Genomic DNA, 21,036 nt, shown 5'->3' on the forward strand with positions numbered 1-21,036 from the left:
CACCAGTTGAGGATAAGAGATGAGAATATACCTAAGACGACCTTTAGAAGTCTCCATGGACATTATAGATTTCTTGTCATATCCTTTGGCCTTACTAAATGCACCAGTAGTCTTCATGGAACTAATGAACTGAGTGTTTAAGGAATTCTTAGACACTTTTGTTATAGTGTTTATTGACGACATTCTGGTGTACTCGAAATCAGAGGCAGAGCATGAAGGGCACCTGAGGAAAGTTCTGATAGTACTGAGAGCCTAGCGGCTGTACACCAGGTTTTTCAAGTGCGAGTTTTGGCTGTCTGAGGTAGCCTTTCTTGGTCATGTAGTGTCAAGAAGAGGGATCACACCCAGCTAAGATAGAAGCAGTGATGAGGTGGGCAAAGCCGACCACAGCCACTGAAGTGCAGAGTTTTCTAGGGCTAGCTAGATATTATAGAAGGTTTGTCCAGGATTTCTCCAAAATATCTTCGGCGCTAACTCAGTTAACCAAGAAGGGCAAGCCCTTTGTTTGGACACCATCTTGCGAATAGAGTTTCTAAGAACACAAGGAGAGGTTGGTGACAACACCAGTCCTCACAGTTCCAGATGGGTCAGGGAATCTCGTGGTGTACAGCGACACATCAGGAAAAGGTCTAGGGTGCGTGCTCATGCAAAAGGGTACGGTGATAACATATGCTTCAGACAACTAAGGGAATATGAGCGAAACTACCCCACTCATGACCTCGAGTTAGCAACAGTGGTCTTTCCAAGTATTCACTGATCATAAGAGCCTTAAGTACCTATTTACGCAAAAGGAGCTCAATATAAGACAGAGGAATTGGTTGAAACTGGTAAAGGATTATGACATCGAGATCCTATATAATCAAGGCAAAGCCAATGTTTTTGCTGACGCATTGAGCAAAAAGGCTGTTCATACTTCCGCGATGATCACCAAGCAGGAAAGAATACAAGATGAGATGAAGAGGGCTGGAACCGATGTTATAATTAGAACACAAATGACCATTCAACCCACCCTATGCAAATGAGTTATTATGCCCAAAAGTTTGAAGAACACCTCAATAAAGTGTGGAGTCAGAAAGAGAGAGAGAGACCAGCGGGGTATTCTATCTTCTCAGACGGGAGCCTACTGTGGCAAAATTGCTTGTGTGTTCCCCGAGATGAGAAAATTCTTAAACATATTATGACTGAAGCCCATGATACTTCTTACACATTCCACCCTAGAAGTACAAAAATGTATCAGGATCTGAAAGGATCATATTGGTAGCTAGGGATGAAAGACATAGTAGATTTCATAAGCTGATGCTTGACCTGCCAGTAGGTGATGGCTCCGAGACAACGCCCAGTAGGATTGCTACAGCCCTTGAACATTCCTCAGTGGAAATGGGAAGCATTTTGTTTGGACTTCATCTCGGGTTTGCCCAAGACCAAGCAAGATTTCAACGTAATCTGGGTAGTTGTAGACAAACTTATCAGGACGAGCCACTTAATCCCAGGAAAATCCATGTATCGAGTGGATCAGTGAGCTCAGTTGTATATTAGAGAGATAGTACGCCCGCATGGGGTGCCGGTGTCCATAGATCACGACACTAGGTTCACCTCTCAGTTTTGGAAAACCCTCCAGAAAGTATTGGAAACTTAGCTAAGGTTTAGTACAGCGTTTCACCCTCAGACAGACAGACAGATCGAAAGACTAAATCAAATCTTAGAAGATATGTTGCGAGCCTATGTCATGGATTTCGCTGGGTGATGGGACGAACATCTACCTCTGGTGGAATTTTCCTATAATAACAGTTATCAAACAACCATCTAGATGGCCCCTTTTAAGGCACTGTATGGGCGTAGGTATCGAACATCAGTATTTTGGTAAGAAGTAGGCACGCAACAATTGCTGGGACCAGAGTTGGTTCAGGTCACCAACGCAGCGATGCAGAAAATTAAGCAAAGAATTCTCACCTCATAGAGCCGACAGAAGAGCTATGCAGATTTGCATAGAAGGGACCTCGAGTTCGAGGTGGGTGACCATGTGTTCTTGAAGGTAGCCCCTATAAGGGGGGTGATGAGGTTTGAAAATAAGGAAAAGTTAAGCCCAAGGTTTATAGACCCTTACGAGATTTTAGAGAGAGTTGGGGTCGTGGCTTATAGAATTGCTCTACCACCAATCCTCGCTGACGTACACAATGTGTTCCACTTGTCTATGCTACAAAAATACACCTCATACCCTACTCATGTGATCGAGAAGATATGTCTTACAAGGAAAGAGCTAGTAGAATTTTGGCTTGAGACACTAGGTGACTGTGCAACAAAGTTATTCTCTTAGTGAAGGTCTCATGGGGTAACCACTGTGACGAGGAGGCAACTTGGAAAGAGGAAGATGATGTAAGGAGAGCATATCCCGAACTCTTCCAAGGGATGCAACTTTCGGGGAAGAAAGTTTCTAAGGAGGGGAGAGTTTGTAATGCTTAAAAAAAAGATGGTCAAAGTTAGAGGGGTAAAAGGAGCATTTTGCCCCTCAGCCCATTATAGGGGTCTTGCGGCTTTTCTATAGAACAACTTCAAAAGAGAAAAGAGAAAGAAAGAAAGTTTAGAGAAAAACTTGAGAGGAGAAAAGTAACTCGCCAGACTTCTAGTCGGAAAATCATCATCGAAGTTCACTCTCGACCAAGACTTACACGCAGGAACTTCTTCTTGAAGAAAAGGAGGACTAGTGGATTCGAAGTTACGTTTTTCGTCAAGATTAGTGAGGAATCTGCAACGTAAGATCTCAAACGTTCTTCAGATCTTCCTTTGTGAATAGAGTGCTAAAGTTTTGATATCTTCATCCAAGGAAGATTCACCGCTGATTTCGTGAAGAAATTTTGCTGGAAACGTTGAGATCTGAGAATTCTTCCAAGAACGGAAAGAGTGCTAACGGACCTCCTTCCAACCCTTGTAACTCGTCATATGGTTAAGCAAAAATAAAAAAAAATACTAGCACATAGTTTGTAGTACGATCTAAAACTTTGATGAATAAATGCTTTCGGTTTGGATTCAAAATTGGGAGATAAAAAATGAGAAGAACATCGAAAAACTAATCGAAAATCTCATTTTCTATTAGGAGGAGAGAGAAGGTGATGTCATGTAGAAATTGAACGTAGCTCTAATGCCAATTTGTTGAAACTAACGCTGCTCTGATACCAATTTGTTGGAATTGAAATTGCTCTGATACCAATTTGATGAAGTAAGCTAAAGTTGCTCTGATACCAACCTCGAAATAAAACGCTCGCTCTGAATCTAACTCATTTAGATAACTCTCACGAAACTTTAAAAAGAGGTGTCGCAAGGGGAGAGAGACAAGGAGACAAAGAATTTTTTAAGAGGTTATTACACACTAACTCAGACAGTAAATGTTTTCCTTCTCTTTTTTGTTGTTATTTCTCTCTGCACTAATACATGAGGCCTTTTTATAGCATTTCCTGAGGCCAAATTTGGTACCCACTATTTTTTTCTCCCATTTACTTTCCCTCCAGTAAAATTCTCTCCTATTTGCTCTCCTATGCCCTCATAATTAAATCGTTTTGACAAAAAAAAAACAAAAAACATAAGTTTATTTTCCAACAAAACTCCCCCATAAACTTAAATGATCCTACTATCTGTCATGCCAATCATTTTCTTGTATTTGTCGAACATTACTTTCGGTAGCTATTTTGTAAAAGATCTGGTCTTGTACATGTAAGATAGTGAAGGCTTCCCACCAGGCTTCGGTACCTACTTGTATCTACTCGTTCTCCTCCATCGTACTTCGAGAGCTTTGCACCTGGTTCCATTGGTGTGGATACCGGGTTGCAATTCTCCATCTTGTACTTCTTCAAGATTTCCTTCGCATATTTCTCCTGTGATATAAAAATACCTGTTTCTCCTTGTTTAACCTCCAAACCGAGGAAAAATTTTAACAAGCCTAAGTCTGTCATCTCAAATTCTCGCGTCATTGTCCTTTTGAATTCTTCTATCATTTCATCATTGTTGCCTGAGAAGATGAGGTCGTTGACATAAAGAGCGAAAAGTATCACATTACCTTCACTCTTCTTTGTATGGAGTGAATGTTCGTGGGGACATTGCTTGTACCCATTCTCCTTGAAGTATATGTCGATACGAGTATTCCATGCTCTCGGTGCTTGTTTCAACTCGTAAAGCGTCTTCTTTAGTTTTAATACCTTCTTCTCTTCTCCAATTTTCACGTACCCGGGAGGTTGTTCGAGATATACCTCTTTTTCAAGCATACCATTCAAGAATGCTGATTTGACATCCATTTGAAAAATCGGCCATTTGAATTGGGCTGCTTGGGAGATGATCAATCGGATTGTCTCCATTCTAGCGATTCTCGCTTTTTGCTTATATCCCTTCGCAACAAGTCACGCTTTGTACTGCTCAATCTCGCCTTGAGCATTCATCTTTTTCTTGAATACCCACTTCACACCTATGGGCTGACTTCCTTCCGGTAATTCTGTTACTTTCCATGTGTTGTTCTGATGGATCGCTTTAATCTCTTCATCCATGGCAGTTTGCCACTTCGTGTCTCACACCGCTTCTTCAAAGCTAATATTTTCAGCATCTGCCATAAGACATACAAGGTGTTCCTCATCTGTTGAGTCATATAAATCTTGCAAACTTCGCATTTTGGGTTGTCTTGGTTCATCTTCATCATCAGAAATTTCTGAGTCTGTTGGTGGACTTGTTGGTGCAACAACTGATGATTCTCAAACTTCGACATTGACTTCCGTTGAATTGTTTCAGTCCCATTCACTTGCTTCATTTACTCGCACATCACGACTGACTATCACCATCTTGTTGATCGGGTCAAGTAGTTTGTACCATTTTGTCTTCTCATCATATCCAATAAAGATATATCTTTTGCTTTTGTCTTCAAGCTTCGTTCTTTGTTAATCCGGTATGTGAGCATAAGCCACACTACCGAACACCTTGAGATGAGAAATTGTAGGCTTTTGTCTGCTCCAAGCCTCTTGTGGTGTTTGATCATCTAACTTTGCATGTGGACATCGATTCTGAACGTAGATGGCGCATTGCATGGCTTCTACCTAAAAATCCTTCGCCATCCTTTTACTCTTAAGCATTGAGCGAACCATGTCGAGAATGGTCCGGTTCTTTCTCTCGGCCACACCATTTTTCTGAGGGTGTACGATGCGGTTAAAATCGCCTTATGCCTTGCTCCTCGCAGTACTCCATGAAAGCTGTCGGTTCTTTCTCTCGGCCACACCATTTTGCTGAGGGTGTACGATGCGGTTAAAAATCGCCTTATGCCTTGCTCCTCGCAGTACTCCATGAAAGTTTTTCGTGAGTAATCATTGATAAAGAAAATAAAATACCTCTTTCCACTGAAGGACTCGGGATTAATTGGTCCACATATATCTGTATGGATCAACTCGAGGGGTTGTTTAGCCCAAAATTAAGCCTTCTTTTGAATTGAGGTTCTCGCATGCTTGCTGAGCACGCATTCTTCACAAAATTTTCCTTCAAAGTCCATGTTTGTTAGCCCATGGACCATATTCTTCTTCGATAACTCTTTTAGGCCGCCATGATGTAGGTGACCAAAGCGGAGATGCCAGAGTGATGTCTTGTCTTCTACATCAACTCTCAAACACTTTTCTCGTATGCTTCTTAAGTTCAATTTGTACATTCGATTCCTTCCTATCTCGACTCGAGCAACCAAGCGCTCTTTCTTATCCTTCAGGTGTAGCAAACGGTCCTATAGGAATATCGAGTAACATTTCTCTGTGAGTTGTCCCATACTCAATATGTTGGTTTTGAGGTCTGGTACGTAATAGACATCTTGGATTGACCCCATCACACCATCCTTTTGTAAGAAGTATATCGTACCTCGGCCTTTGACTTCCACCTTCGACGCATCTCCAAATGACACATGGCCATCTTCAATCTTCTGCATTTCTTTGAATAGGTGCTCGTGACCGCACATATGGTTGCTTGCCCCTGAGTCGAGGTACCAAAGAGTGTCGTTGTTGACGTTCTCTTCATCTTGAGACATTAAAAGAAGACCGTCATCTTTTACGTCTTCCATGGCCAAATTGGTTGTTTCTACCACCCTTTTCCAGGCTCAACATGCTTTTGCAACGTGCCCGATTGTGCCGCAATTGTAACATTTTTCGGAGTTACAATTATTTGCGTAATGGCCGTATTTCTGACATTTGAAGCATTGGATGTTGGGATTGTATCCTTGACTGCGCCCTTGAATACGTCCTCTTCCACGCCAATTTGCTTGGCTCGATAGTCTTTTCTCCTGGTAGTTTTCTTCGTGACCATCGCCTTGACCACCCCGACCATTCCCGTGGCTTCCACTATCTCTATCTTGAAAATTTTGTGAGTAGAGAACTTTTCCATCCTTTATTGTTGCCTTCATCTGAAGCGCTTGATCGAGTGGTCCCTCCTTCTTTTTCTTACGTTGCTCGTGTGCCTCGAGAGAACCGACAAGCTCATCGACTGTGAACTTCGTCAGGTCCTTCGATTCCTCTATGGCACAAACAACATTCTCGAAGTTGTCTGTTAATGACCTCAAGATTTTCTCCACAACTCGTGTTTCGGGTAACATTTCTCCGTTCCGATTTAACTGATTTGCCACGGTCTATACACGAGTAATGTAGTTAGATACATTTTCTGACTCCTTCATTTTCATGCTCTCAAACTCGTCACGCAGAGTCTGGAGACGCACCTGCTTGACTCGGTCGGTTCCTTTGAACACCTTTTCTAAAGTGTCCCACACTTCTTTTGAAGTAGTTGCCCTTGCAATCTTCTCAAAGCCCGACTCATCAACAGCTCGGAACAGCATGTATAGTGCTGCCTTATCCTTTGACCATAATTCTTTTAGCACCTTGTTTTGCACCACCGTGTAACCCGTGGTATCAAACAGTTCTTCAAAACCGTCTTCGACTACCTCCCATGCGTCTTGCGAACCGAGAAGAGCTTTCATTTGGATGCTCCAATTCTCGTAGTTCGTCTTCGTCAATCGTAGTAGTGGAATTTGTCCCATCATGTTCGCCATTGGCTCTGATACTAATTTGTAGAAATTGAACGCAACTCATGCCAATTTGTTGAAACTAACGCTACTTTGATACCAATATTTTGGAATTGAAATCGCTCTGATACCAATTTGATGAAGTAAGCTAAAGTTGCTCCGATACCAACCTCAAAATAAAACGCTCGCTCTGAATCTAACTCGTTTAGATAACTCATGAAACTTTAAAAGGAGGCGTCGCAAGGGGAGAGAGAGACAAGGAGACAAAGAAGTTATTACACACTCAGTGAGACAGTAAATGTTTTCCTTCTCTTTCTTGTTGTTATTTCTCTCTCCACTCTTACCTTGAATACATGAGCCTTTTTATAGCATTTCCTTATGCCAAATTTGGTTTTAACTGCCCACCATTTTTTCCACCCATTTACTTTCCCTTTCTCCCCTATTTGCTCTCCCTACATGAGATAATTATGCCCTCATAATTAAATCGTTTTGAGGAAAAAAAACAAAAAACATTTAAGTTTATTTTCCAAGATGTCGTGCCACGTGTCAACCAGCGTGAGGCTCCACGTGTGCTAATAAACACCAGACACGCGTCGAACGCCGCCTGGAGGGACGCTACTTCATTCGTTCAGCGACACGCATCCGCTACAGCACCAACCCGACCCGCGCTCCAATAGCCGACCCGTTACCCGTGCGACGAATCGAACTGCAATGACCTGCAGTCCATCTGAACCACCTTACCCAAACCAAATCGACGACCCTCAACTACAGAAAAGCACACGTGTGGCACTCACACGTGAAACTTGCAAGTAGACTCATCTCGGCGCATGACAGGCGCTTGTAAGCGTGTTTTTGGCCTATTCAATTTCTATTTGTCTGATTTTCAACCTAATTCCAATTCTAACCAATTTTTATGTGATTTAGAACCTAATTGGGCAAAATCACTATTTGTGGACAACCTATTCGTGTAGGAACGCTAATGTAAGGGCACGCGTCAACCAAGTAAGTCACCAAACGGTATTTAGGAAGAGATACTTGTAGGATTCGCTTAGTTTGCATGCATGCTAGAATATTTTCCATAGATGTAGCTTTCCTTGAATTTATTTAGATGAGATCATTAATATGAGAATGGATGTAATATGCGAAACATTATGCGAACTGTCTGAGTGTGCAAATATGCTTTAAGCTTCCACTATATATATGAATATATTAATTCATACTGAAAGGAGGAAGAGAATTTGTGAACTCTGTGCTCCGAGAGCTTGATGGATTTTATGGCCCCGTTGAGCATGTTTCTTTATTTTTGCATGAATTATGTATGGTGATGAGAAATACATTTGCATGCACACTCAGTTAGCTTTCATGTACTAGTGTAACAATAAGTCTAGGGTTTTGTGGTTAGATTGACAAGTCGCTAAGTATAGACCTAACCCTTTCCCTAGGAGCCTAACAAACTACCACGACATACGAACCACCTCTGGAATACCCTTAAGCTTGATGTGTGTGATTGGTGTCATAGCTTCGTCGTGGACCAGGGGGTTCCTGATCAGGACTCAACTGCTCCTAGCTGTTTTAGCATGAGAAACATGAGACCCACGTAGGGTGAAAGTAGGGCAAAGAGAGAAAGTTGAAGAAAGGAATCACATTGGAGAAGAAACTTAGCCTCAACGGCCTTAAAGCTCGAAAATAAACCTTCAATCTACTTGTTTCAGAAAATAGATTAAAATTAGTCAAAAATACTTGTGAACAGGATTAAAAATAAACAAAAAAAAAATACAAAGAGAAAGAAAAAGAAAAGATCTAGAGATTGTTTAACCGTTTTAAATGATTTATATGAAAATAATATTATAGCAAACATATATTTTCATTTTCATTTATATAAATAATTCTGAAATATATTACGATTGGTATGAAAATAATAATTAGCAAACATATATTTTCATTTTCATTTATATAAATAATTCTGAAATATATTGCGATTGGTATGAAAATAATAATTAGCAAACATATATTTTCATTTTCATTTATATAAATAATTCTAAAATATATTACGAAATCATAGTATCTATGTCAGTAGACATTATATTTGTTAGACATATTTACATGTATGAAATACAAACAATAAAAAATGAGATCTTTAATAAATATAATATACATATATAAATGTATGTATACAAATATATAAACATGTCAAGACTACTCATGTAAAGCTCTAATGTTGGCATGAAGTCTAACACATGAATCACTGTAAATTAGAGAAATAGTTTTGCAGAAGTTCGAACTTGAAACTGATGTTATGGGCCACATAGATTGACTTGGATTTCAAAGGATGAAATTAAACTTTCATTAAGGATAAATGAGTGACACCAACTTAAGCTAATCAATTAAGTGGCTCTACTATCGGCATGGTCAGAAGAGTTATCTTATGTATGATGACACGTGTCTAGTGACCGTTACACGTGTCATGTATTTGATGATATGATATGATATGCTATGATGATATGATACGTTACAATGACGTGATATGTTACGATGATGTGATATGTTATGATGATATGATATGTTATGACGATATGATATATTAGGATGATATGTTATATTATGATAACATTTCATGTTATGAGATGTCATGTTGTATCATGACATGAATATGATTGGCAATCAAATGCATGACATGTTACGATATGTATGAAAATAGGAAGTTTCATGATGCATAACCCCTAAATGATGTTATGAATGCTATATTTATGAAAGCTTATACATGCCTATTACCTAGGGTAATATGTGAGGAATAAATGTGATTGTGCTGTCTAATTTATTTAAGATGAAAAAGTATAGAGACCTTAGGTATAATTGTATATTTACATGCATCAAGATTTTTCCCATTTATGATGAGCACAAACACGCACAGTATGATGATGATGATGAGATTATCATCATACTTGGCATGATGCACGATGGTCGTTGTACCTCCGGGCATCTAATTACAACCCATAGGAGCTAGCCCGACGAGCAGGCCTAGGGGCTCTGTGAGCTCGCCTGGTAAGCTCACGCTCGCACGTATGGTTCGTGTGTAAAAAAGTACTATACATCTAATTTGCCCGAGGCCACTTAAGAGACTATAATTTTAAATGATAGGTCCTTATAGTATAAGTTCATGGAATGTTTCTCCACCTTAAGCTAGTAGAAAATTAACTTAAAAAATTAAAGTGGTTACATAAAAAGAATTCACTTTCGTGTTTTGTGGAAAGACGAGCTAGATGGTGGACATGCATCAATGGTGTTGAAGCAAATTAATCCGATTGGTCCCACTGACCTAAATATTCAATAAGAACCAGAAATAATTAAGTTTCTTAATTAACCTTGAAATGAGCAACACTTTTTATGGTAGTGGTCAGTGACACTGGCAGGTTGCCCTGTCTTTCCCATAAAATAATCCCCAAAGGGCCACTCACCTCATCCCACTTCAATCACCTTCAACTTCCCTCTTCTCATATCTTTAATTTATATAACTCAAACTCTGTTTCATGTCAACCCCAAAACAAAACCAATCCTTTTCCATAATCCACCATCATGTCGATTGATACCTCTGCAGTTTCCGGCCAAATTGTGTGTGTCACCGGCGCTGGAGGCTTCATTGCTTCTTGGCTTGTAAAGCTTCTTCTCGAAAAGGGCTACACCGTTCGAGGAACTGTTCGAAACCCAAATGATCAAAAGAATGCTCATTTGAAGCACTTGGATGGAGCTAATGAGCGTCTGTCTCTGTTTCGAGCTGATCTTCTCGATTTTGAAAGCCTCAAAACAGCTATTATGGGCTGTGATGGTGTTTTCCACACTGCCTCTCCAATGACCGATGATCCCGTAAGAATTTCACTTCAAAAATTAGTTTTTTTCTTTCTTAGGAAGCATAACAATAGTAATAACTCACATCAATTTACAGGAAAAGATGGAAGAAGCCATAATTGGGAGTAAGAATGTCATGACCGCCGCCGCAAAAGCAAAAGTTCGACGAGTGGTGTTCACATCATCCATCGGCGCCGTCTACATGAATCCTAACCGAAGCCCCGACACGGTGGTGGATGAGTCTTGTTGGAGTGACCTTGACTTTTGCAAGAACACCAAGGTAACATAAAAAAACCCTTTAATTAAGTAAGAAAAAATTGGCAAATTTATAAAAATACATGAAATTAAAGTGTGGAAATTATGTACAGAATTGGTATTGCTATGCCAAGACAGTAGCAGAGCAGGCAGCATGGGCAGTGGCAGAAGAAAAAGGAGTGGATTTAGTAGTGGTGAACCCAATGTTGGTATTGGGGCCTCTATTGCAAGAGGCTGTGAATACGAGTGTGGTTCATATAATGAAGTATTTGACAGGGTCAGCCAAGACATATGTAAACGCAGTTCAAGGATATGTTGATGTTAGGGATGTGGCGAAAGCCCATGTCTTGGTTTATGAAACTCCTTCAGCTTCCGGCAGATATATATGTGTTGAGAGTATGCTTCACCGTGGAGAATTGGTTGATATTCTTGCAGAGTATTTTCCAGAGTATCCCCTCCCAACCAAGTAAATTTAATTTCAATTCAATGTATTATTTGTTAATTAGATGTAATTTGATTATTGAGAATAATGTGTTTTGTCTAATGAAATGATTATAGGTGCTCTGATGAGGTGAATCCCAGAAAGAAGCCTTATAAATACAGTGTTGAGAAGCTGAAGTCATTGGGAGTGGAGTTCATACCAATCAAACAATGCATATATGAAACTGTGAGGAGCTTGCAAGAAAAGGGTCATCTTCCACTTCCCTCCAAACTTCAACAATGATGTTTCCATGGCTTATAATAAAAAAAGATGTGTTTTTTAGCGTTGTTGAGAATATATTTTGAGTATGGAATGATGAAGTTTGTGGTTGCTCATGTTTCTATAAACAGTCATAAACTATGCTGTTTCTTGTTTTTAAATTATTTCCAAATATGGGCCAAAATTTGGAAACTGTGAAAACAAGTGTCCTTTTGTTGTTATGGATAATTAAGTGGCGTTAAACGAGGGAGATACTCGTGCATAGCACTCTACTCCCCCTCTTCTTTCATTTTTTCCATTTCTTTCTTTTGTAACGGCTAGAAATAAATTAGAAAAAAATCATAACACGATTCTGGCGATCTCAACCAAAGCAAGCTCCATGCTCTTGTCACTCTTCACATCTCAACCAAAGCAAGCTCCATGCTCTTGTCACTCTTCACATTAGTCATCCACGCCTTCCCTACACACCTTTACACCTCCACGTTCTGCACGTCTACCCCTTGAGTACTTGTGATATAGAAAGTTAAAGGAAAAAGGTGAACGGAACCCTCTCCTGCGCGACGAGAAAGATAGATCGGACGCAACGTCATAACAGACAATTCATACTGCAAAGGCAACTATTGACGACTCAAGACTCACCACGATAAGCCAAATGACACCTTTTCGTGGTACTTAACGTAGTAATAATGTCGGTGAGAGAGAAGATGATTTTGGATGAACAGTGATATCATGGTTTCCATTCTCGGGCGACACAAACGCGTTATGTCGCCTTAGAGTGAAGGAAAAGTGCACCGAGGATTAGGTGGCGAGATTGGAGCGGAGGAATGATGAGGAAGGACAGTCAAAAAACCCTCGGGAAGAGAGAGAAATGGGATCTGAAATTTGCATCCGTCGAGTGAAGAAGAAGGATCTGAAATTTTCATCTAAAATTACTTAGTATGACGTTATTCCTTATTAAGAGGAAGCTCATGTATTAAATGTCATGATGCATTATGACGATGATTTTTCTAAGACACAACCTTAGTTAATGTTAATGTTGATGAACGTATGAAAGCCAAGGCATGCATGTTACTTAGAGTTGTAAGATGTTTTAAAGATGAAAAACCATAGGAACCTCATGCATTTTATGAGTACATATACATTGGGTACTTCCCTATTTATGATGATGAGTACGGATGGGTATACGACCATGATGATCATGCCTCGCATGACACTCAGGGGTCTGCTGACCTCCGGCGTTGCTACGGACAATTAGCTCGACTATGATGAATTTAGGGGATGTGAACCACCTTGGAGATCGTGTGGGAAAGTACTACATATCCAAATTTGTCTAGACTAGAGGCCACGCTTACGATGGTTTTAACGATAGGTCTCTGGATCATGAGTTGCATGTGTTTGTATTCTCTAACCCTAACAGTGGAGTCTCCACTTACGAGTATTTTTTAAAATACTCAAGCTATGTGCTACTTTTATTTTAGGTAAAGGCAAGACACCCATGTATGGCTAACGATGACGTCGCAAACAAAGACCATGACGTGTGTATAGTGTACTATTATTTTATTTTTTAGTCTTAAGTTAGTATATGGTGTTTTTACTTTGATGTTTTAATTGTTTCTTTTGAACACGTAAGTCCTTGAATTTAGGTTAAAAGAAATCTAGGTTGTTACCTATTTTTTATTTTTAGAAAATCTTATTTATTTCTCTTTTCCACTCAAAATTTTTTCTATTATTACTAATATCATTTTCTTTCCCTTCTTTAATCTAAATTGATCTCAATACTTTCATTATTACATTACTATTTTAGTTCATTTTTAATTTAGCTTAACGATTTAGTTCTATATAATAAAGAACTTTATCTCTCAACTTTTGTAGTGTTTTTGAAAAAGTTAGTATATTTAACAATATTGATTTAATCCGATCTTCCCATAAGATCATGTTAAGATCTAATAGAAATTTTTTTATAACTTTTAGCTGATAGATAAGCTATTTGGGGATCAATTGTGTTATATTTGGAGATCTTTTGAAAAATAAATTCATTTATGTTATTATTTTACTTCAAGACGTAGTTGTGTGAGATATTATAAAAATGACAATTGCTTTGTTTATGTCTTCATGCATGTGATATCGTTTCAACTTTATAAATAATAAAGTTATTTCCACACATGATAGAACATAATATCGTTTTAATTTATAGAGATTAAGAAATTCTTATTCTAGATCCCACTACAAGAAATTTATTATATAATTAGCTTTCCACCATACCATTTTATAAAATAACCCTCCTCAGCTTACATTTTCCCTTCTTTATTTCTCCACTTCAAATTTTTTCTTTTAACTATTTTACTATTTTGATGTCTATTAGCTGCACATGGTAGTCATGAAGAGAACTTTGTTTTCCAAAAATCAGTATTGTTAGGCCTTCGGTCAAAAATATGGTATCATCCTCATAAACTACTCTGGGTTAATCTGTCCATGTTGGCATTTTCTTATTGAACACGATAATTCAATCAATTTTTCCATATAACGTTAATATCTTATAATCAGTTTCAATCGAAAATCAGAGAATTGTTGTTAGGTTAAATACAAAACTTAGCTTACTTCCTTATGGATTTGCCTAAAACTGCTCGAGTTACTTCCACGTTAACCACCGTCTCATCCACTGAAACTTTTGCCACTTCTACGTTGGAATCCCCTTCAGTTTGTATTATTCCCTCAATGTTTCTCGTTATACTGTCGGATTCTCGCTCTTCTCTTTGCATGATTTCTCATTTCCGTTCAGTTGTTGTCTCTGTTCAATCCGAATTTATTAAGTCTTCCGTTGGGTTTTAACTTTTTTCCTCTCTTTTTTTTTTTTTTTTTTGATGTAGTGATGATTTTCATGTCGAATCTTTTTCTTTCTTTTCTTTGATGTGAATGGATTGGTAGTTTCCGTGTAGTGTAGTAATGCTTATTTTTTGTATTTTGATATGTCTATGATTTAATGTTGATCTTCATGGTGATTCTTTTCTTTTTGAAATGGTTCGGTTGAATCTGATCTTGTTAGCATATCATGGACAGGGCAGATTCTTTTTTAGCTTTGTATTTGTGTATAATATTATAATAATTTTTATGGTAATTCGTCATCTTCTTCTTATTTGCTAATACATCTATGTATTCAAACTTTTTTTTCTATTTTGAATTCAGGATTCTTTTTCAGAATTAGTGGCAACATATTTCTAGCAGAGCCTAGCAAGAATGATTGTGCTTGGGTACTTCTACTAAAAAATAGTTCTTCAGTTACATCTGCTTAGATAAACACCAAAAAGCTTTGGAGGGATCATAAGCATCTAGGAACTTTATTGGGTCTTTTTTTTTTTTTTTTCTGTTATTTTTCTTTTCGTTATTTTTTTTCCAAACCCGTTTGTATGGTGTCCAAGGTTCGCGTTCACTTTGTGTTTGCAAGGTGTCAAGCCTCACTGCTTCATTGTTCTCTTTTTTAAGAGTCTATGTGGAAAAAGTTCTAAGTGTGGGATACTGCTGAAGTTTTTCCGAGTAAGTATAAGGGAAAAGTAGAACAATTTAGTTTTTTTTTATACAAATGGTTATTTATTTTTATTTTAATTATTTATTCTTTGTATCATTATGCTAGAATGCATAGGCAAACAATTTGGTTTTTTTTGGTACAAAGATTGGCTTTAAGTTGATTTGATAAAATTTCTAGTGAAGTTTGTTTTATAATTGAACTCTGGGCTCATATTAACACCTTTGCAACGTGTTTACTTTTTCATCCTAGATTGGAAGATTTTTTTTTTGTTGATTTAAGTCTTAATATTCAACTAAATTACTCTAAGGGAAGAAGTTTCGTGTTGAAACTCGGCTAAAAATCGGGTTGAAACCGTGAAATGTCCAACTTCAATAGGAACTAAACTTTTTTTGAAATTCAAATCAATTATTAATGTATGTGAGTGTCAAATTTTTTTGAGAAAATTACTTCAGGATAGGTGGATTAGAGATCTTGAATCTCGTGAAGAAACCGAGTTGATTCGAGTTACGGATTCGAAGTTAGAAAAAATCAAAATAAATTATTTAAAAATGCAAAAATGATCGGAATTTGGAAAATAAACAAAATGTAAGTAATCGGCAACAAATACGTGGCGGCCAGTGAGAGGAGAGAAGCTTCTACCGGTTAGAGAGGACACTTGTTGGCACGCGTGTTTAGGTTTGCACCATGAAACCTTTGTTGCATAATTGTATGGTACAATCTTGTCATCCACCGTGAAGTCTTTGTGACATGATTAAAATATCCTATTTTATATCATTCTCCCCTTTAAGAAGATTTGTTCTGAGTCTATTTGATCTCCTTGTAATGTGAACTTAAAATTTTTGCATTTCGTGGTTTTAATATTCTTGAGGTCTTCACTTTTATATGACCTATTTAGGTCATGCATGAATGAAAAGTGAAATGGAAGTGCAACTTTTTTTCTATGAGTACGATGTTGGCTTGGATTGGATTCAATCACTAATCTTACTTTTCAATAATCATTTTAATTGTGTACACTTAGTTAAATTGTTCTAGTTAGAAAGAAAGTCCTTTCACTTTCAAGTTTGTATACTTTTTATTTCGTATATAAAACATGGTTCTTTTCACAAACTCTAGTAATAGAACTATTTTTCTCTTTATTCTCTATATATGTGTCAAATATTTTTTTTTCTCACTCACTTTTTCACTTTCTTCACTTTTTGTTTTTAATATACATGGGAGCAACATATACTTACATCCTGTCCTTGTTGGTCAGACGTAACAATATCATCATTTGAAATGTTGTCTAAGTTTCCTCTTTTTGGATGGGTTGTACAATTTGTCTCTCTCTTACTTGGTCCCACAAATTCAACTCTTGACCCAATTAGACTAGCATTTCATAGATGGGTGGATTTCATCCAAATTTCCTTGAAGAGCTATCCAAAATGGATCTTATTAACGTGGGAGTAACCTAAATTTCAAGATCTCATAAAATATAGAGTTTTATCATAGGACGAGATCTCTGAAAATACAGAAGACAAAAAAATAAAAAATAAAAAAACATGAAGTTGCTAGCTTCCTCTTGGCTCACAATAACACCACTAGTGTGTGGTTGAAAAACTTTATAAGCTTTGGATACAGTGCTATACCCAACAACGATGCTAGCTTCTATCTTTTTGTTAAGTTTATCACGCTTGACTAGGAATGTAAGTGAAGCAAAGACACCCAAATACTCTAAGAAACTTTAAAAAAGGTTTGTAACCATACCAAACTTCAAATAGTGTGAGGTCCTTCACAACTTTTGTTGAAATTCGATTTTGCAAGCACACACCAATGTTTGCTACTTTTCCCCAAAATGTTTTGGAAGATCCTTCTCATGAAGCATGTATCTCGTCATCTTCATTATAAATCTATTCCTCCTTTCACTGACGTCATTCTGTTGAGAAGTGTATGGTGTGTTGTCAATTGATGTTCAATTCCAGCCTCTTCACAAAATCTATTAAAAGTTTTTGAAGTTTACACCTTGCCATTATCTGATTTTATAATCTGAATCAAGCATGCACTTTCATTCTCAACTTTGGCTTTGAATTTTCAAAATACACCCGCAACTTCTGACTTTTGCTTCAACAAAAAGATCCAACACATTCTTGTTAGATCATCAATAAAAACAATGTAATAAAAATTACCATTTAATGATGGTGTTCGCTGAGGACCATAAAGATCAGTACGAACCTGTAGTAGTTTTTTCGAGGCTCTCCATGCCTGTATAAGAAAGGGTTGCCTATGTTGCTTCCTAAAATTACAAGCACGGCAAGGAGGCATGTCATCATCAATGTCAGCTAGTCCTTCTACTAGCTTCTTTGACTACATCTGAAGCAAACCTCGATGATGAAAGTGCCCAAGTATTTTGTGCCAAATCTCAATGGCACTAACTCTGGATATAAAGGCCGTCGGATTTAGAGCAAAGCTTTTTCCTTTCATTTTGACATTAAACAAGTGTTTGTCACTAGCATCTTTAATCACACACTGCTTATTCTCAAACAACACTTTATAGCCTTTATCAAGTAACTGACCAATGTTAAGAGATTTTGATCAATTTTAGGTACAATAAAACATCTGGAATAAATTTTGTACCTCATAGCTTGTTATAGCTACTGTGCCTTTTCCCTTAACTTCTAAGTGTTCACCGTTGTCAATCCTAACTCTCTTGACTTCAATGTCAATCCTAAATTGTTTGGTGCATTAGAAATTTGATTTACCTTCGTTAGTTCTTCCCAATTCCATTGCTCATTTCCAGCAAAATGAACATCTTGGCTCACAACACAACTAGTGTGTGGTTGAAAAACTCCGTAAGCTTTGGATATGTCAGCGAGTCCTTCTACCAACTTCTTTGACTGCATCTGAAGCAAACCTCGATGATGAATGTGTCCAAGTCTTTTGTGCCAAATGTTAGTGGCACTAGCTCTGGATATAAAGGCCATCTGCTCTTTCTCCATTGGATTTAGAGCAAAGCTTTTTCCTTTCATTTTGACATTGAACAAGTCTTTGTCACTAGCATCTTTGATCAAGCACTACTTATTCTCAAACAAGAAGAGTCTAAAGATAAACGACAAGAAGAGTCCGAAGATAAACGATTAGTTTTTGAAAATTTTCTTGTTTTTATACCTGTTGTTGTCTTGATGCTTAACAGGTAAGGCACCTTCAATCACCCCTTCTTGACTCATAGACCTCCTTTTCTCTTGTGCAGAAATCTTTGACACGTCTTTGGTGTTCTCCAAAGTAGTAATGGTGGCTTCAAACTTCTCTAGAACAGTGACCAGCAACTTTTCAACGATCCTCGAATCATTTAACACAAAACCAAGCAATCTCACCTTGTTGGTGATGTTGAGAAGTCTGTTAGAGTACTCTTTCACCGACTCAGACTCCTTCATCTTCTGCAACTCAAAATCCCTAATCAAATTCAGGACTTTCATTCCACGAATCCTCTCATCTTCTTCATATTCAATCTTGAAGTAATCCCAGATTTCTTTTGCTGTTTTGAGGGACATTGCTCGCATGAAGATCATTTGAGATACAACAGCAAATAGGCAAGCTTTTGTCTTTGATTTTCTTGTTTCTTTTCCTTTCTGTGCTTTGATTTGTGCTACAGTAGGATTTGCTGGAAGTGGAGGACCTCGTAATCCTCTTCTATTGCTTCCCAAATACGAACTGCCCACATTTGATAATTGTGTTCATTGAAGATTAGTGGTGCAACAGCTAAAAACTGGATCCTCCTCCCATTTTGATCTCACATATCCCTTAACAAGATAATTCTGATACCAATTGTTAGTGAAATAGTGAAGTGATTGAATGGTTGATAAGAAAATTATATTATAAAAGTAAGAAGGTTTTATATATATACACCGAGAATAATAAATATATTTAGAAAATCTACCCAAAAAAAATAGGGAGAAAATCCCGTAACAAACCAATAAACAAATCAAAATCTAAATCAAATCAAAACTAAATCTAACTCTCAGATACATCAATCTAAACAAATACGTGATCTTTAACAAATATAACTTACCTGACTAAATCTCTTATCGGGTAGACCTGCAGCATCACTCACTTGTAAATCTATTGTTTTCTCAAATCTGACATTTTTGTAGATGTTTTCTCACATCATTTTCTGTTTCATTTTTGGAGTAAATGAGGGGTGGGTTGAAGAGAGATTATTGGGAGATGGACTACGGTCACTAGAGAGGAGTGGAGAAGAATGATTTTTTATTTATTAATTTATTATTTGTAATAATAATTTTTGTTAATTTATTATTATTTTTTAAACATAATTTTTGTTTATAATAATTTTTATTTGTTTATTTATTTATTTAATTTTGGGCTACAGTACTTCTAGAGGTCAAGTTGATTTGTCGAGATTATTGAATTAGATTCGGGGTTCGGGGTTATCCACGAATTGCAACCATTATCTACTGATCGAATGAAGAGGATCATTATCCACTAACTCTTCATTCTATCCATTGATAATGAAAGACTATTTATAGCCTTAAAAATAAATCAGTCTATTAATATTTTTAATTTTTTTAAAAAAAATTAAAAAATATATTTGTAACTTAATTTTTTTTTTAATTAATATCCTTAAACTTTTTTTAAAAAAATAAACTGAAAGACCATGTTTTTTTTTTTTTTTTTTTTTTTTTTCTACTTCATTAAAACCTATCAAGATCTACTTATACATTAATAAGATCTATTTATAAATTAATAATTTGATTATTTAATTGAAAAAATAATAATTTGATTGATTTAATTGAAAAAAAAAAAAAAAAATCTCTCAAGAACTCCAAGTATCACTCCACCATATATAAGGGAACCTCCACATGGATATGAGATTCCATGAGAGAGCTCTCAACACAAGAAAATATGAACCGCATGGAGCACAGTGGATACACACACATTCAAATCGATAGAGGTTTAGTATGTGTTTACCTACGTAGTCTCCCTTTTCAGTCAGGTTCAGAGTTTGTGGCTTATGTACCATCACCAGATTTGGTTAATTTAGGTGGATACCGCTGCTCTTCCAGAATTTTTAATCTTCATGTTCGTCATGGGTTTTAAAAAATACCATGGAATTTTCCAAAGTAGCATTAAGATTTTTTTACCTTTAAAAACAAATTAAATAGCTTTTATCGTTACTCATCTCTTTTTTATTTTCTCTCTCAATTGTTTCAATTTATGGCTCAACTATTCCTTCTTTTTATTTTCAATATATAGTAATTGTTTCTAAAATATCTTAGAATCCTAAAAAACTTTGTTCAAATAACTTCACACGTAACATAGTCAAACTTGAATAATTCTATACATACAATCTAAACTACATAAAATTACAAAGAAATTTGGCTCTTAGCACAAATGTTCTTTTTTACTACATTTTACAAGTCTATTTTAAAAAGACAACCTATGTAGTTTTAATTGTTACTTGTTTTAACATTCATATTTTAGGATGATAATTAGTCATTATATAATTGTTACTTGTTAAATAAGAAGTCTTAACACTTAAAATATATTAATAAAACACCATAAATCTAGATTACCATTTATAAAAAAAAGTTGTAACCATACGTATCTAGAAGCATTGTTGCATAAAAGAAGCTCGATTCTTCTTAATGTGGTATTAATTGCAACTTGTCTTTTAATTTTATTGACTTCATCTAATATCACTTAGTG

At 36.8% G+C, this 21,036-nt stretch overlaps 2 protein-coding genes across 2 annotated transcripts; one reads left to right on the plus strand and one right to left on the minus strand.

Annotated features, from left to right (window-relative positions):
- Nucleotides 1-6,103: 6,103 nt before the first annotated feature.
- On the minus strand, nucleotides 6,104-7,045 carry LOC147793098 (uncharacterized). Its single transcript, XM_087122835.1, has 2 exons — nucleotides 6,716-7,045; nucleotides 6,104-6,628 (listed from the first exon to the last, which is right to left on the minus strand). The coding sequence occupies exons 1-2, from the start codon at nucleotides 7,043-7,045 to the stop codon at nucleotides 6,104-6,106; spliced, it is 855 nt and encodes a 284-aa protein (XP_086978961.1).
- Nucleotides 7,046-10,462: 3,417 nt separating this feature from the next.
- On the plus strand, nucleotides 10,463-12,105 carry LOC111790043 (cinnamoyl-CoA reductase 1). The gene is made up of 4 exons (XM_023670820.2): nucleotides 10,463-10,879; nucleotides 10,959-11,141; nucleotides 11,230-11,582; nucleotides 11,675-12,105. The coding sequence occupies exons 1-4, from the start codon at nucleotides 10,592-10,594 to the stop codon at nucleotides 11,838-11,840; spliced, it is 990 nt and encodes a 329-aa protein (XP_023526588.2). The 5' UTR covers nucleotides 10,463-10,591; the 3' UTR covers nucleotides 11,841-12,105.
- Nucleotides 12,106-21,036: the final 8,931 nt, after the last annotated feature.

The sequence above is a fragment of the Cucurbita pepo genome, chromosome 3 (assembly GCF_057944985.1).
Source record: "Cucurbita pepo subsp. pepo isolate OVF chromosome 3, ASM5794498v1, whole genome shotgun sequence".
In the NCBI taxonomy this organism is placed as follows: Eukaryota; Viridiplantae; Streptophyta; class Magnoliopsida; order Cucurbitales; family Cucurbitaceae; genus Cucurbita; species Cucurbita pepo.

Bases quoted from the DNA above. Each gene is read 5' to 3' on its own strand.
- LOC147793098 (XM_087122835.1), bottom strand. From the start codon at position 7,045: ATGGCGAACATGATGGGACAAATTCCACTACTACGATTGACGAAGACG. The intron at 6,629-6,715 runs GTGCGTCTCCAG...ACTCGTGTATAG, and splicing joins GAACCGACCGAGTCAAGCAG to ACCGTGGCAAATCAGTTAAA.
- LOC111790043 (XM_023670820.2), top strand. From the start codon at position 10,592: ATGTCGATTGATACCTCTGCAGTTTCCGGCCAAATTGTGTGTGTCACC. The intron at 10,880-10,958 runs GTAAGAATTTCA...ATCAATTTACAG, and splicing joins CTCCAATGACCGATGATCCC to GAAAAGATGGAAGAAGCCAT. The intron at 11,142-11,229 runs GTAACATAAAAA...AATTATGTACAG, and splicing joins ACTTTTGCAAGAACACCAAG to AATTGGTATTGCTATGCCAA.